This window comes from Mastigoproctus giganteus, chromosome 1 (genome assembly GCF_048544385.1).
Source record: "Mastigoproctus giganteus isolate SK-2022 chromosome 1, ASM4854438v1, whole genome shotgun sequence".
In the NCBI taxonomy this organism is placed as follows: domain Eukaryota; kingdom Metazoa; phylum Arthropoda; class Arachnida; order Uropygi; family Thelyphonidae; genus Mastigoproctus; species Mastigoproctus giganteus.
The window spans coordinates 249,627,017-249,641,956 of NC_143575.1; the positions used below are offsets into that span (position 1 = coordinate 249,627,017).

General features: G+C 36.2%; 1 protein-coding gene across 3 annotated transcripts in view; it reads left to right on the plus strand.

Moving 5' to 3' along the window:
- LOC150091743 (triple functional domain protein-like) overlaps positions 1-14,940 on the plus strand; it is a 402,788-nt gene that overhangs the window by 352,687 nt on the left and 35,161 nt on the right. For all 3 annotated transcript variants that reach the window (XM_090376799.1, XM_090376800.1, XM_090376801.1), the window contains 2 exons: positions 7,319-7,504; positions 10,649-10,832. In XM_090376799.1, coding sequence (XP_090232925.1) covers positions 7,319-7,504; positions 10,649-10,832 — 370 coding nt within the window. The remainder of the gene's footprint in view (positions 1-7,318; positions 7,505-10,648; positions 10,833-14,940) is intronic.

Here is a 14,940-nt window from a genome sequence, read left to right on the forward strand (position 1 = left end):
CACATATATTTATCTACTTATTATTTTTTTCTTTAAAATGACTTCCACCCTACTGAAGTCCTGGGCAGACACAAATCACAACTCTGCAATTTTTAGAAAATTCCAAATTCTAGGGTGTGTAAACAGTAAGTTAGCAGAGCATGAAGAAAACCCAAAATTTACATAAATAACAAATTTTAATGAAGCCCATAAAAAATAATTACATATATACACATACAGATTCCAAATTTAAAATTTCATATAGGAACTCTAATATAGTAATTCAATATCTCACACACATTTATATATATTAACTGTACTCATTCATATTTATCACCTTACATTCATCATCAGCCATTTTCAATCCACTGCAGGATGAAGGCCTCTCCAGCAACTTTCCAATTCCTTCTGTTTTGAGCACTGGCCATCCATTTACTACCCACAAACTCATGAATTTCATCTATCCATCTCCGCCTTTGTCTTCCAGGGTTTCTTCTAGCTCCTCTTGGGTACCATTCTGTTATTTTCTTAGTCCATCTGTCATCATGTCTCCGAGCTATGTGTCCTGCCCAAGACCGTTTTAGTTCTTTAGTTTTAATAAGAATGTCCTTTACTTGAGTTTGCTGCCTAATCCATGTGTAATGGATAATATAATTGTAATGGTAATATAATTCATTGTATTAATTACAATGGTAATTAATTGTAATGGTAATATAATTCGTTCCATTCTTCGCTGTGTAGTTCTCAGCTTCTCTTCCATTCTTTTGGTGAGTGGCCAAGTTTCACTTCCATAAGTCATGGTGGGAAGTATACATTGGTTCATTATTTTATGTTTCAGACAAACTGGGATATTGCTCTTCAGTATGTGACTATATTTCCTGAATGCTATCCATCCAAAATTTATTCTTCTCTTGACTTCCAGCCATTTATCATTATTACAGCTAATAACTTGTCCCAGATAAGTATATGACTCCACCTTTTCAATTACTGCTCCTTCAATCATTATTTCCCTTTCTGTAGCATACTTGTTCATCATTACTTTTGTTTTAGCCATATTCATCTTTAGTCCAAAATCCTTACTAACTGTGCATAGCTGATTAAGATTTTCCTCTAATTCTTTGGGATCGTGGCTTATGACCACAATGTCATCTGCAAATCGTAAATGGTTTAGGTACTCTCCGTTCACATTGACTCCTTTTTGCGACCAGTCTAATCTTCTGAAAGCTTCCTCAAGGGCAGCAGTAAACAGCTTCGGAGATATTGTGTCTCCTTGTCAAACTCCTTTCTCGATTTTAAATTTCCTACTGTCTTTGTCTAGTCTATTAAAGGAGGTTGCACTCTCATATATTTTCTTCAAAATCATAATATGTGGGGTATCTATGCCTTGTCTTTCCAGTGCCCGAAACATTGCCTTATGCTGTATGGAGTCAAATGCCTTTTCATAATCCACAAGTGCCGGGCATAATTGTGTTTTATATTCATTTGCTTTCTCCATTAGCTGTGATATTACATGAAAGTGATCCATAGTTGAGAATCCTGTCCTAAAGCCAGCTTGCTCTTTCGGTTGATTCTCATCAAGTATTCTTTCTAATCTGTTAGTAATGACTCTTGTGAACAACTTGTAGATGCGGGATAACAAGCCAATTGGTCTATAATTTCCAATTTCTGATTTATCTCCTTTCTTACACAGCAAAACTATGACTGCATTATTCCACTGCTTAGGCATCACACCTTTTCTAATGCACTTTATGAAGAGTCTTGCCAGTTTTGTGTTATGTCTCTTCCTCCCAATTTTAACAACTCTACAATAACTTCATCTTCCCCTGGGGCTTTCCGATTCTTCATTTTCTTCAATGCATGTTCTACCTCATCAGGAAGAATATCGGGTATGTTGTATGTGTTGCTACTTTCCAATCCATCTTCACCACTGCTGGCATCATTCCCTCGCTCCTTGTATATTTATATTATATTATTATTATTATTATTATTATTATTATTATTATTAGCCATATGGTGCAAGGAAGCCAGAGGCTTTTGCTGCACCAAAAAAAAAAAAAAAAAAAAAAAAATTTCTGAATTACCCCGAGAGAGAGAGAGAGAGAGAGAGAGAGAGAAGTAGAAGGGAATCACCAAGAAAAAGAAGAATGATGATATCCAGCTCAGGATCCCTGGGTGTGCCAAGCCCAAACTCACCAGATGTGAGCCCCTTCTTCTGCTATTTGAATTATGCCTTCTCTGCTGTTTATAAGTACACCATCGTTATTCTTCAGTTTCAGCATCATTTGTCTTACTGTATTACTGCTCATGGCTGCTGATTTAAATCCTTTGTTTTCCTTTAATGCTTGTTCTACTTTTCTTGTGTTAGATCTTCTTATGTCCTCTCTGAGTCTCTTTTTAATGGCTTTGCATAACTCAATATACTCAATTTTTTCCTTGTTAGTATTTATCTTGCTCTTCATTTTTTGCCTTCGGTTCATCATATCAAGTGTTTCTTGACTAATTTTTTCTTCTTTGGATTTCTTTTTCCCTCTAGGTTTCTTGGGCTTTATCACTTTCAGATTAGTGGTCGGCTTATCACCTTACATTAGTGGTCTCTTACTTATTACAATCTTTGGCACTAATGACATAAGTGTAGAAGATCTATGGATTTACTTAACAAGTACAGGTCAATGTTGAAAAAAAGTCACAAGTTAGAGTTAAATTTGAAAGTGTCTGCAATCCTGCCCAGACACATTAGGAGGAAGTATATGAGCTTTGTTAATCAATTCGGCCATGGAGAGATTATGCAAGGCTCGTGGGGTAGAATTTTTTTCAGCGTGGTCTGTGTTTGTTAACAAAAGAGACTGCTTCTACAGGGATGGGATACACTTAAATAGAAAAGGTGCAAGAATATTTGCTTGCTATCGAGGCAGTATTAGATGGGTCAGAAAACTTCTGGCTTGAGGGGGATTTACAGACTTAAAGATTAACTGTAGCCGCAGAGAGAGGTGAAAATGATTCTTGCACTGCTTCTATTGGAATGAGCAGCATCCCGGACAAGCAAGTTGCTGGGGATTTCGGGAACTTCAGAGAGTCGTGAAACAAGTAAATACATGAGCTGTGTTAGAGTAACTAAGAGTAAGCACAGGTGCATGTATACTTGCATGTACACCAGTGCTAGATGGATAGTAAACAAATTTGATGAATTTGAAGTGCTGGTCAAGACATCAAAGGCAGATATAGTTGGGATATCAGAGACTTGATGTCACACAGATATAAGGAATGTGGAATTGGAATTTGAGAAATACAATGTGTACAGGAAGGATAGACAGGGGAGGAGGGGTGATGCTGTTTGTTAAGAAACACATAAAATCTAAGGAAGTGCATCCAGTTGACATAGATGGACAGTGCAATATTGATTCAGTTTGGTGTGACATAAGCACTGGGATAGCAAAAATGAGGGTAGAAGTTTGTTATAGGCCTAATAACTCTGATGAGTACAATGAACAATTATACAGAGAAATAGAGTGGGCCAGTAAATCAGTGTCTCTTATAATGGTGGATTTTAACTTTCCAGATATTGACTGAAAATTGTGGATTGGTCACTTGCACACTAGCAAGTCTTTTATGGATTTATCGGATGATTGTTTTCTACAGCAGTATGTTAGAGAGGCAACCCGAGGGAGTAACTCTTAATCTGATTATTAGTAGTGATTATTTGTGCATTAAGAATTTACAGATAAAGGAATCACTAGGTAACTGTGATCACAGTTTACTGATGTGGGAATTACTTAAAGATGTAACTACCACCAAGGGTAAAGGGAAGGGTTTTTGCTTTCGTAAAGGTTGACTACAGTGGTCTCAGAGATTTAAGTTCTATTCAGTGGGACCAACTGATGATGTCACCAGCAGCAAATTCTAAATAGAAAGCATTCAAGGAAGTAATCTGTGAAGCTGCTATGCTTTTTGTTTCAGTTAAGAAATACTGTTCTAGGTTTAGGCCCAAATGAATGTCAGATGAACTACTGAGACTCATGGCAGAGAAGAAAAATGCATGGGATGCATATAAATTATCAGGCGACACAGAAGCCTATGGTGTATATAAGCTAGTGTATAATCAAGTCACAAAGGAGGTTAGGCAAGCAAAAGCAGATTATGAGATATCTTTGGCAATAGATGCAAAAAAAAACAGTAAAGTCTTCTTTACTTATATAAACTCCAAAAGGAAGGGGATGAATCAGATTGGTCCACTTGATGTCAATGGTTTGACTGTAGATGATCATTCTCAGATAGCTGCCAAACTAAAATGAATGTTTTACATCTACATTCACACAAGGGGGTATTCAGGGAGGAGAATGCCAGAAGTTTATCGAACTCTGTTAGGGAGCTAAATGGTTTTTTAATAACTTAGAGCAAAGTGGAGGAGATATTGTTGAAGTTAAACATAAGAAAGCACCTGGGGTATGGATGGAATCTATCCAGTTATATTAAAGAAGGTGGCAAAGAAGTAAGGGTGAACACAAGTAATTACAGACCTGTTAGTTTGACTTCTGTTCCAGGGAAAATAATGGAGTCACTGGTTAAAGAAGTGATGCAGGATCGCTTAAACAAGACTTCAGTAATAGTTCAGACACAGCATTGGTTTGTTAAGGGGAAGTCTTGTCTGACCAATTTGATTGGATACTATGACGTGGTCACAAAGGAACTAGATGCAAAAAATAATTTTGATATCTATACTTGGATTTTGGGAAAGCTTTTGATACTGTTGCACATGGGGAAACTACTGTACAAATTGGAGTAGTATGCCATTAGTAGTAGTAATGTAGGCATGTGATGCAAGAAAGCAAGCATATAAGCTTACGTAGCATCAGCCAAAAAAAAAAAAAAAAAAAACAATTTCACTCATCCATTCCCTCTAAAAGTTTGTCCAGTTCCTCCTTGAATTTATTTAAGCTATTAACTTCCACAGCAACCAATGGAAGTTTGTTCCAGCAGTTAACCACCCTCTGGCTAAAGATGAATTTCTACAACTGTCTTTCTTCAATTTGAATTTATGCCCCCTCAGATTCATAATCTGAGCAAGCAGAAGAATCCAATCAGAATTCACCATGCTCACCCATTCAAGGCCTTATACACCTCAGTCAGATCACTTCACAGGTGTCTAGTCTCCAGCCACTGTAGTTTGCAGAACTTAAGCCTTTGGTGGTATGACCACCTCTTCATTCCCTTCACTAATCTTGTTGCCCTTCTCTGTACACGTTCAAGCAAATTTACAACTTTCTAAAATGAGGCCTCCAGACCTGTATGCAGGAATATGAGCACGCCTTGAGTACCCAAGAGGGACGAATTCCATAAGGAATTCGTCCCTCCTGGCCAGACTGTCAACACAAAGCTCTACTGTGGTGTCCTGGGTCAGTTAAGGGAAGCCATCAGGAGGAAACATCCAGAGAAGTGGCACACAAAGAACTGTGTCCTTCATCATGACAACACACCAATTCGCACACCTCTTGCTGTGGCACGGTTTTTGGCATCCAAGAACATTATAATCGACTCCCCATTCCCCTTATTTTTCCAGATTTAGCCCCCTGCAACTTCTTCCTCTTCCCAAGAATGAAATCAAGGGTCGAAGATTTAACAGCATAGAGGATATTTAAACTGAATCGCAGGTGGTGCTGACCACTATGATGAAGAAGGACCTTCAGAACTCATTCAAATCATGGGAGAAGTGCTGAGATCCGTCTTTACAGTTTCAAGCAGACTACTTTGAAGGTGACAGTGGTGAATAAGACCCAGGATGAGTCTAATTTATTTTATAAATACATTTCAGGAACTTTTGGGTATCACCTTGTACATTGAACAATATGACTTTTCCGAGTTAAAGAGTTTTGTTTTATCTTTTGGGGTTGAATTAACAGTACATATCGCTGTAAAGCTTGCACAAGAAAATAATTCTAATCACTAATTTTGAGTTTTGTAATTATCAACATTACTTTTCCATGCCTTTTGATTTGATTTTTTATGTTAAAAACGTTTTTACCGGTGTTATTTTGGAAAAAAGCATTATGTTACCTAGAAATCATCATGAAACCCAAAGCGCATGCATTGTACTTGTTGCGTGCAGTGACACAACAAGTACAACGCATGCGCCCAAGAAAACTCAATTGTACACAACAAGTACAATTGAGCAGTGATGCGCTACCATTTTATCAGCATAATGATTAATACGTGAGTGACTGTACCAAAATCTACAGCCCAGATTTCAAAGGAATATCATGAAAGAAAAGGAAGTTGGACAGAAATGTGAATCCAGATGAAATTCAGCAAGAGTGTTTCGTTATGCCTGGGAGTTCTCAAACTGCACCCAAAAAAACTCGAGCTGAAATAATGAAGGAATATTATGAATGAAAGGAAAAGAAATTAGAAATTCAAACTATTCCAAATCATAATGAAATTCAACCGCAGAGGTCTACTATGCCTGATACTTATCAGGAATCTAAAACTCCAGCAGAACTAATGACGGGTTATTATGCATGAAAAAAAGTGAAATTAGAAATGGCTAATAATGAGATTCCTGATTATATCCCTATAGTGTCTACATGAGCACCTGGCTACGGAGGTGCCTAGGATTTTAAGAGTGCTCAAGTCTAACTTGGATTTACAATTTATCATAGAAGAATATTCATGTGCAGCATATGTAGTTGAATATGTGAATAAAACTAAGAGGAATAAGCAACCTGCAAAGGAAAATTATAGAGCTACAAGAAGAATATCTTGATATGGATATAACTTATATAACATGAGCATTAAGTGTAGATGTATTGAATTCTATGGAGATGAGTTCACAAGAGGCAGCTTGGTATTTATTACGATACCCAATGTCGTGTCTTCAAGAGTGATTGAATACTCGCCAATGGTATGGCCATAATTACATAAATCAAAAGCTGAATTGGATGAATAACAAGTTGTTAGTGAGTCTTTGGATATATGGAAAGATAGTATTTTTGATAAATATGAACAACAGGGTGAAACATTAAAAGATATAACTCTTGCACAATTTACTGCTCATTATCGAAAAGGAAATGGGGGATGGATGGGTGAAAAGACAATTTGCTAAAATAATTCGGTATTGGAATTATAATACAACATGTCTTCATAAACATGAAGCACCTTTTTGCTTCATGTTTATGAAGCAAAAAGGTAACTTTACACATAATTTTAGTTTCATAATGAGTTCCTGCAGTCAAGACTTTTTTAACAGCTGCCGCTGTGACATTATCAGTGACACTATGTCTCAGAATAGAAGCAGCAACTCATTACAAACCTGGTACATAATTACATAATTTATTTTACTTTTTTCCAGGGAAAAATAACAGCTCAAGGAAAACTGCTTCAACAGGGATTATTAATGATTAGTGATCTTTCTTCTGGAGGTAAATTTAAAGAAAGACAGCTGTTCTTATTTGAACAAATTATAATAATTAGTGAGGCAGTTGGGCACAAGGGCCAATTCTCTAATCCAATGTATATCTACAAGAATCATTTACAGGTAAGATCTAGAAAAAATATAGTTTTTTTGCTGCTGGTTTAATATGATGGTTAATTTATTAAATTTATTATACTGCCTTCCTTGATTTTGCTTTTCTACTTTGTTTATATAGGAATGGGTTGGAAAACTAATTTGTTTGGGAAGGGTAGAGATATACAGACTAATAGCTTAAAGGCAGCCTCAAGCAGAGATGAAATTGATTCTTGCACTTGCATTGGGACATGTGATAGCCTGAAAAAGCAAGCTTTTGGGTATTCTTCCAAGGCCTGTGGGAGGGTGAATCTTCATGGGATAAGAAATATGGGCTGTGGTTGCTAGGAACAAAAACAGGTGCACATATACTTGCATTGTATACTTGGAATATAGCAAATAAATTTGGTGAATTTGAAGTATTGATTTTCATCAAATGGAAACATTACAGGGAAATTAGAATTTTTTTTTTTTTTTTTTTTGTGTCAAGATGCTCCTGGCCAACCTGTGGCAACTCCACTATGTAAGATGTGCAGATATCATGCTTGACAAAGGCTACTCAGTACAGTGTATTCATATAGTGTGGTGTAGTGTTGTGACTGGCCTCTTAACCCAGATGATCATAAGATATGCAATCTTCTGGTTTCCATTCTTCAGCATATAGAATCAGACAAAGTCTTTTTTCTGTACATCAATCAGCTTAATCTCTCTCTCTCTCTCTCTCTCTCTCTCTCTCTCTCTCTCTCTCTCTCCCCCTCTCCCTGCCTGCCTGCCTGCCTGCCTGCCTGCGCGTTGAATATAGTGGTTAACCTGTCAAGCCAAAATATTAGATGTGTGATTTCTAACATCCAGTCAAAATTCAGAAAACCATGGTACCAATCAGATTAATTCCCAAGTTTCAACTTTGTCCATAACTCATTGACAGAACACTGGCTCATTTCAAATTAAGCTTACCCCACCGCACAGATATGTAAGGTTTTCCTAGCACTCGAATATTTCTACCAGTAAGCTAATGAACGAAGTAATCCAAAATTCTACTAAAGAATTCCCAATTCCAGCAAGAATCATTTTCTAGAAATTCACAGCAACAACTTCCAAAGTTTATAAAGTGTACAAGCCTAAAAAGTTCCAACGTTAGCAAAATTTAACTTCCTTGAACAAATTATCTAGGCAGACTCCGACCATAAATAACCCATTCACTTACATAACCAATTCAGATATGACAAGAAGGTGGGGGGGGGAGATATTCTCTTCATTAAGAAGCATCTAGAATCTAAGGTGGTGCACCCAATTGATGTGAATGGCCAGTGTAATTGTTGAGCCAGTTTGGTGTGACATAAGCTCTGGGAAAACAAAAGTGAGAGTAGGAGGGTGTTATAGGTCAAACGACTGTGATGAGTATAACAAATAATTATACAGAGTCTCCAATGGATCAGAATGGTGTGTAAAGACATTCTGATTTACTGGCGACTCTAGCACAAATTCTCTGGATTTATTTGATAACTGTTTTCTGTAGCATAATGTATAATCTTGTTGCTCTTCTCTGTACCAATTCCAAGATCTGTATCCTTACTAAAATGAAGCTTGCTTGCACACCTATATGCAGTACTCAAAGTGCAGCCTAACCATTGAATTATACAATTGGTTAATCACTTTCTTGACCTACCAAAATTCCTGTATATCATTGATAGAATCTCCATGAAGAGCTTGCCTGCACTGCTCAGAGAACTTCATATCAGATTGTACAATTACTGCCAGTTCTTTTTCATTCTCACCACCATGAGTGTGATGCTACCAAATTGTTAGGTTATTCTGGAATTATTGCTACCCAGATGCTAGTGCCTTGCATTTATCAATGTTAAATCTCAGTTGGGATGGTTCCAGGTGAAGTGACTAATAGCTCTCCCTGTTATGATCAAAAATAATGTGGATTTTTTATACTGCTACATAATGAGTAAAGCTTAATAATTCTGCAGAATGCTGAATTAGCTCCCCCTCCCTTAGAAAATTCCAAACTCGTCCTGTTCTCAATTACCACTTTTCAGCTCATCTGCCTAATTTATCCAGCTCTTGTCGAAATAGCATACCTTAATTAATTTGTTTCCTGTCTGAAGTCGAAGAGAGTATTTGGACTTGCAGCTGGTTGGTGTCTATTGCTAGCCATGCAATTGTCAAAAGAGTTCATCATAAGGTTGCATTCCAAACCATGGTGGAATGCAACTCTAACTTAAAGAGAGTATGAATGATGCAGACTATACATGGAAGGTTCAAAAGAGAAGAATCTTATGCAGCACACATACAGAAAGGAGAGTTCCGAAATGTGAAATGCACAGCAGTTTATCTCTACACAAATTGGTATATGAAATGAGGAAAATGAAGCAGTTAGTGACCACAATACAATATCTTTTCCTATGGGTGCCTCTCACATGCCACTAGTTTGTCATCACTGCATTAGACTACGTGACTGTGATGAAAAAGAGTTGATTGTTTTTCAGATTGCTTCATTCTTTCTGTGGTAGGCCAGAAACTTTTCAAATGCTTCTTGTACCTGTATACTATATATATATATATATATATATATAAATTGTGTGTGTGTGTGTGTGTGTGTGTGTGTGTGTGTGTGTGTGTGTGTGTGTGTGTGTGTGTGTGTAGAATTGCAGCGGGCACCTCCGTGGACAGGAGCAAAAGTGTGTAGCACACGCTCATATCATCCCCGGAGCAATATGGCCTTAGTTGCTAATGCTCCTAAAAACCAAATAACAAACAGAACTGCAGCCAGATCTTGTTGTTCTGTGGTATTGTTATCCTCCATGCTAATGGAACTATTATTAATGCTGAATGTATTCCCAGTGCAAAAGCTTCTTACTGTTCTGCTTATTCTCTGGAGCCAGAGGAGTTTCAGATGTAATTGTAATTTTTTATTGCAGCTGATATACAAGTGCAATAATCAACAGTTGCAATGAAGCTTGAAAAATACTGCTTAACTATGGTATTCCTGAAACAGATCTTTATAGTTAAGTCTTTAGGGAAAAATAATAATAATTTAGAAACATGATATAAATTAGGATTAAAAATTAGGAAAAACATTAATGTTTAAAATATTTTCAGTTAGAATTTCATTAAACTGAATTTATATAACTACATTTCTAACTTCAAAAATTTTGCACACACAAGGTTAACAAGATGTCTTTAGAAGATCAGGTAGATGATGGTGATCAACTAAAGTTTGCACTGAAGTCCAAAGATCCCTTACAGCAAGGGTTAAAATTTACCATTCAGTGTCCCACTCAAGAAGAAAGGGATGACTGGGTGGCAAATATTCGTGCTATTTTAGAAACTCAGCTTGATTTTCTAAGAGGTAAGTGTAGGTCTTAAATATTTATATATCATAACGAAATATGCTCATTAGCTGCACTGTGGTATGAAAGTAAAACTCAAGATCACTTTCTAATTTCATATTATATATAATAGTGCGATTTCATGGCAGAATGGAAAGTATTTCATCACTCAAAGAGCATCCACAAGGCTTTGTTCATTCTGTTAAGTATAAATCTACTTACTGAAGCATCAAATTGCATATTTGATGTTAAATTGACCTTAAATAAAGAATAACAAAAATTGAAGAGAACTTCAGTGGAAATTTTGTGATGTTTGACTGTTCATTCACTCTCAGTTCTGTCAAAAGAAGGAAAGTGATTGGATCTGTAACTCTATCTAGAAAGAGGGAAATGTGTCCATTAGCAATAACTAATGATATTGTTAATGTCTCTCTGTATGATATTATCTGTACAATATTATAAATAGGTGGCAGGATTGCCAAAAAATTGGCTGGGACCCCCTAGTATAATAAATTTAAAAAAACAAAAATGTTCATTCAGTAATTGAATAAGAAAATTTATGATAAATTTTTACAATTTAATTCAAGGTATAAATATATTGTGTATAAGGTGACTGAAAGGTCATTTCCTGTTTTTAAAGTTTTAATGTTCGACTAGTATATAATACAGAGTCACTGTTCACTCAGAATTTGGTAGATAATTTAGTGCGATTATCAAAAGCCTTGCGTAATTGTATGGCTACAATGGCCACACAGTATGAAAAAAAATCCTGGAGAACAGCTTCAGTCACATCCCGATTAGTCTCTGCAGTAAACATTTGCTGTAAGCATTTTGCTTTTGGCAAGTTCCACAATAAATATCTTAAGATGAAGTCTGGACTCCTAGTTGGGCTGTGTCTGCCTATCCATCTGTTAGAAAAAGTGATATCCAAGAATGCTCTGGAATGGAAAAGTGGAGTGAGCTCCATACATAAAGAGAAGTCCATGAATTTGGCCAGTTTCTTACATAAGAAAAAACAAATCTGCAATGTCAAGTTATCTTTCACCATTCATCATATCATCCAAAATGAATGGTCCAGTAACTCTGTCAGAAGTTTTTCCATGCTATATGGTAATGTTTGGATGACCCTGAGCTCTTTTCAGTTGGTTTCTCGGGATTGTGTGGGCCTAAATAATGGCTGTTATGCCTGTTGACAAATCTTTCCACTTGAAAAACTTCTTCATCCAACCATAAGATGTTTAAAAGGAGAGACCAGTCCACAAATTCCAACCTTCTGTTGCAGTCCTGTGCTGACAGTTTCTGGATGTAATGTACTTTCCAAGGTCTTCACTTCAGTTCATTTATTAGAATATTCTTTAATACATGATACTTTATTCCACTTTACTGCAAACTTTGCTTCATGTATTTTTTCAGACATTCTTCTGAATGCCTCTTCTTTTATCTAAGCATTTTCCTGCAGTCTTCCACTGAATGAACATTAATGACTGAACCTTTTAATTAATTGTCTCTGACATTCCTTAATTGTTTTTGGATCCAATGTTTCTTGTGTTTTGCATGCCACCATCTTTGCACACCAAGTACACAATCCCATAATTCATACCTTGGAACAATTTGAGTGTAGTTACTTTATACTCAATTTATTTGCCATTCTCTAAATGAAATGAAAGAAAATAAAATGTTAGCATTGCACCAAATGGCATAAAATTCTCTACCCAATGCATATTCAATGATGATTCTACCTGATATACTAATGAAGTAAACTAGTTTCATAGTAAATGACTTTCCAGTCACCCTATATGGATATACAAGGTGTGGCAATAAAGTTCCTGGGCTAATGCAATAACTTGAAGGAACTCAAATGTTGTTTTATTTTTAATCAAAGTAATCACCACTTGATTGAATGCACTTACACTATGCCAAAAATTTCTGAAGAGAATCAGTGAAGACATCCAAAGAGATGATGTTCAATTCAGAAGTTATATTTTTCTTTATGCCCTAAAAATCCTGAAATCTCCTTTGAGGGGACAGTTTTCACCTTGGAAAAGAGATAGAAGTCTGTTGGTGCTAGTCGAGAGAGTAGATTGACTGGTTGATCTGTACAATGCCATGTTTCATCAGAAATGTATTCAAAACAAGAATCAGCCTTTCTGTTGAAATTGCAGCTTTACCTGGGAAATGTTTCAGTAATCTTTGAAGCACCTGTACATAGAACATAGCATTGACTCTTCCACCTTTAGGTACGAATTCTTTGTAAATCACACAGTTTGTTGAAAAACATGATCAGCATCATCTTGATCCTGGACTTCTGTAAATAAAACTTTTTGGACCTTGGTGATGATTTTGAAGTCTACTGCATGCTCTTTCTACTCATCTCTGGTTTATACTGAAATACCTAGCACTCATCTCCAGTGACAGTACAGTCAAGGAAATTAGGATTGTATTGACAAGTCTTTTCATGATGACAGTATTCATTATTTCTGCTCATCCATGAAGCTGTGTGACACAAATTTTGCACAGACGTTCCTTATTCATATCCAAGTCATCAGCCATCATTCTGAGGGTCAAACAACGATCTCTTGCTGCAGTTTCTTAAACTTTTGCAATTCTGTCCTCGTTTCAAGAAGTTGACGGACACGCACTTCTTGGGTCATTGTGAACATACTCATGAACCTTTGAACTTCTTATACAATTCACACACACTGATATGACTTAACATTTCATCACCATAAATGGTTTTTAACATTTCATACATTTCTGTTGCATTTTTTCCCAGTTTAAAGCAAGATAAAATTTCATATTCATTCATATTCATTGCTCTATTGCAAAACCATGACATGGAATGTTAACACTGCTAACAAAACTGGTTGTTACATGCATTGTGTAAGTGTACTGGACAATCTCTGTAGTACCTGCCAGAGGAAGTTTGAACTACAACATACCACTTCTGTTTATTTTCAAACTCATTCAACATAACCACAACAGCACCAGTCTGGGAATTTTATTGCCACACCCAGGGGCATATGCCCTCCCTTAACCAAAAATTTGAAATTAAAGAAATAGAATGCAGGAGGTGTTTTGCTTCTTCTCTATTGTCAAGGGGTTTCAGTCTATGAAGAGCTAACTGAAAGACAGTCTCCAACAGAGGCATTACTAGGGTTGATGGCACCCAGGGCAAATAAAAAATGGTGCCCTTTGAAAATTGTTCTTTAAAATTCTGGCTGAATTCTTATATTGATAATAAAACTGGTTACTCATTATAATACCGGTTACAAAATAATAAAAACAAAATACACTTTTCTTGTTAAAAAAAGGAAACTTATATTTGTGCATCCAGGGCACATGCCTCACTTGCCTCACCCTAGTTACACCACTGATCTCCAGAAAAACCAATGATTTTATTCAGTGGCATAACTATGCCAATGCAGCTGCATTTGGGCCTGAGCTTGAAAGGGACCCATAAAAATTTGGAAGACAGATTCATTTCTCAAGACAATTAACAAATTTCATCAATAAACAAGCATGTTTTTTAATTAAATGTAACATATCAGCACAGTGACTGGCTGTCCAAGTATTGTTTTGACTGTGCCATGCTTATAGAAATATTAGTAAATAAAAATAATCATGAAATATTCAGCAAAACCAGTGCCAAATATAAATATACAACATCACATCTGATTTTATTCTAGTGTTTGTCAGATTATTTTACATTATCTGTGGATGTGGGTACACTGATTGTTGTCAGAGGGTAATATGTTTTATTTTACTATACACAAATTTATTGCATAACAGTCTAGCTATGGCCAGTGTTGTTGCTTTAGTGCCTTTTGTGCTAGATTTGGCTTCTTTTTTTTTTTTTTTTTTTTTTTTTTGTTTATCTGAAATGAAAAACTACAAGGACTATGAATGAGTTATTACTATGCTAACCAGAAACACGTCTAAATTGTCAATCCTTTGATCCTTTTTTGTCAGTGACTTTCTGCAAGTGACCAGTGCATTGGGAGGAACGCTTCATGTAATTAACGTTTATCCTATGGTGTTCAGAGAGCGGATTAAACAATGACAAGGAAGAGTAAAAAGTCTACTTTGGTCACCCCAAAATTCACAGGTCTCGATCACACAAGTTGTCTG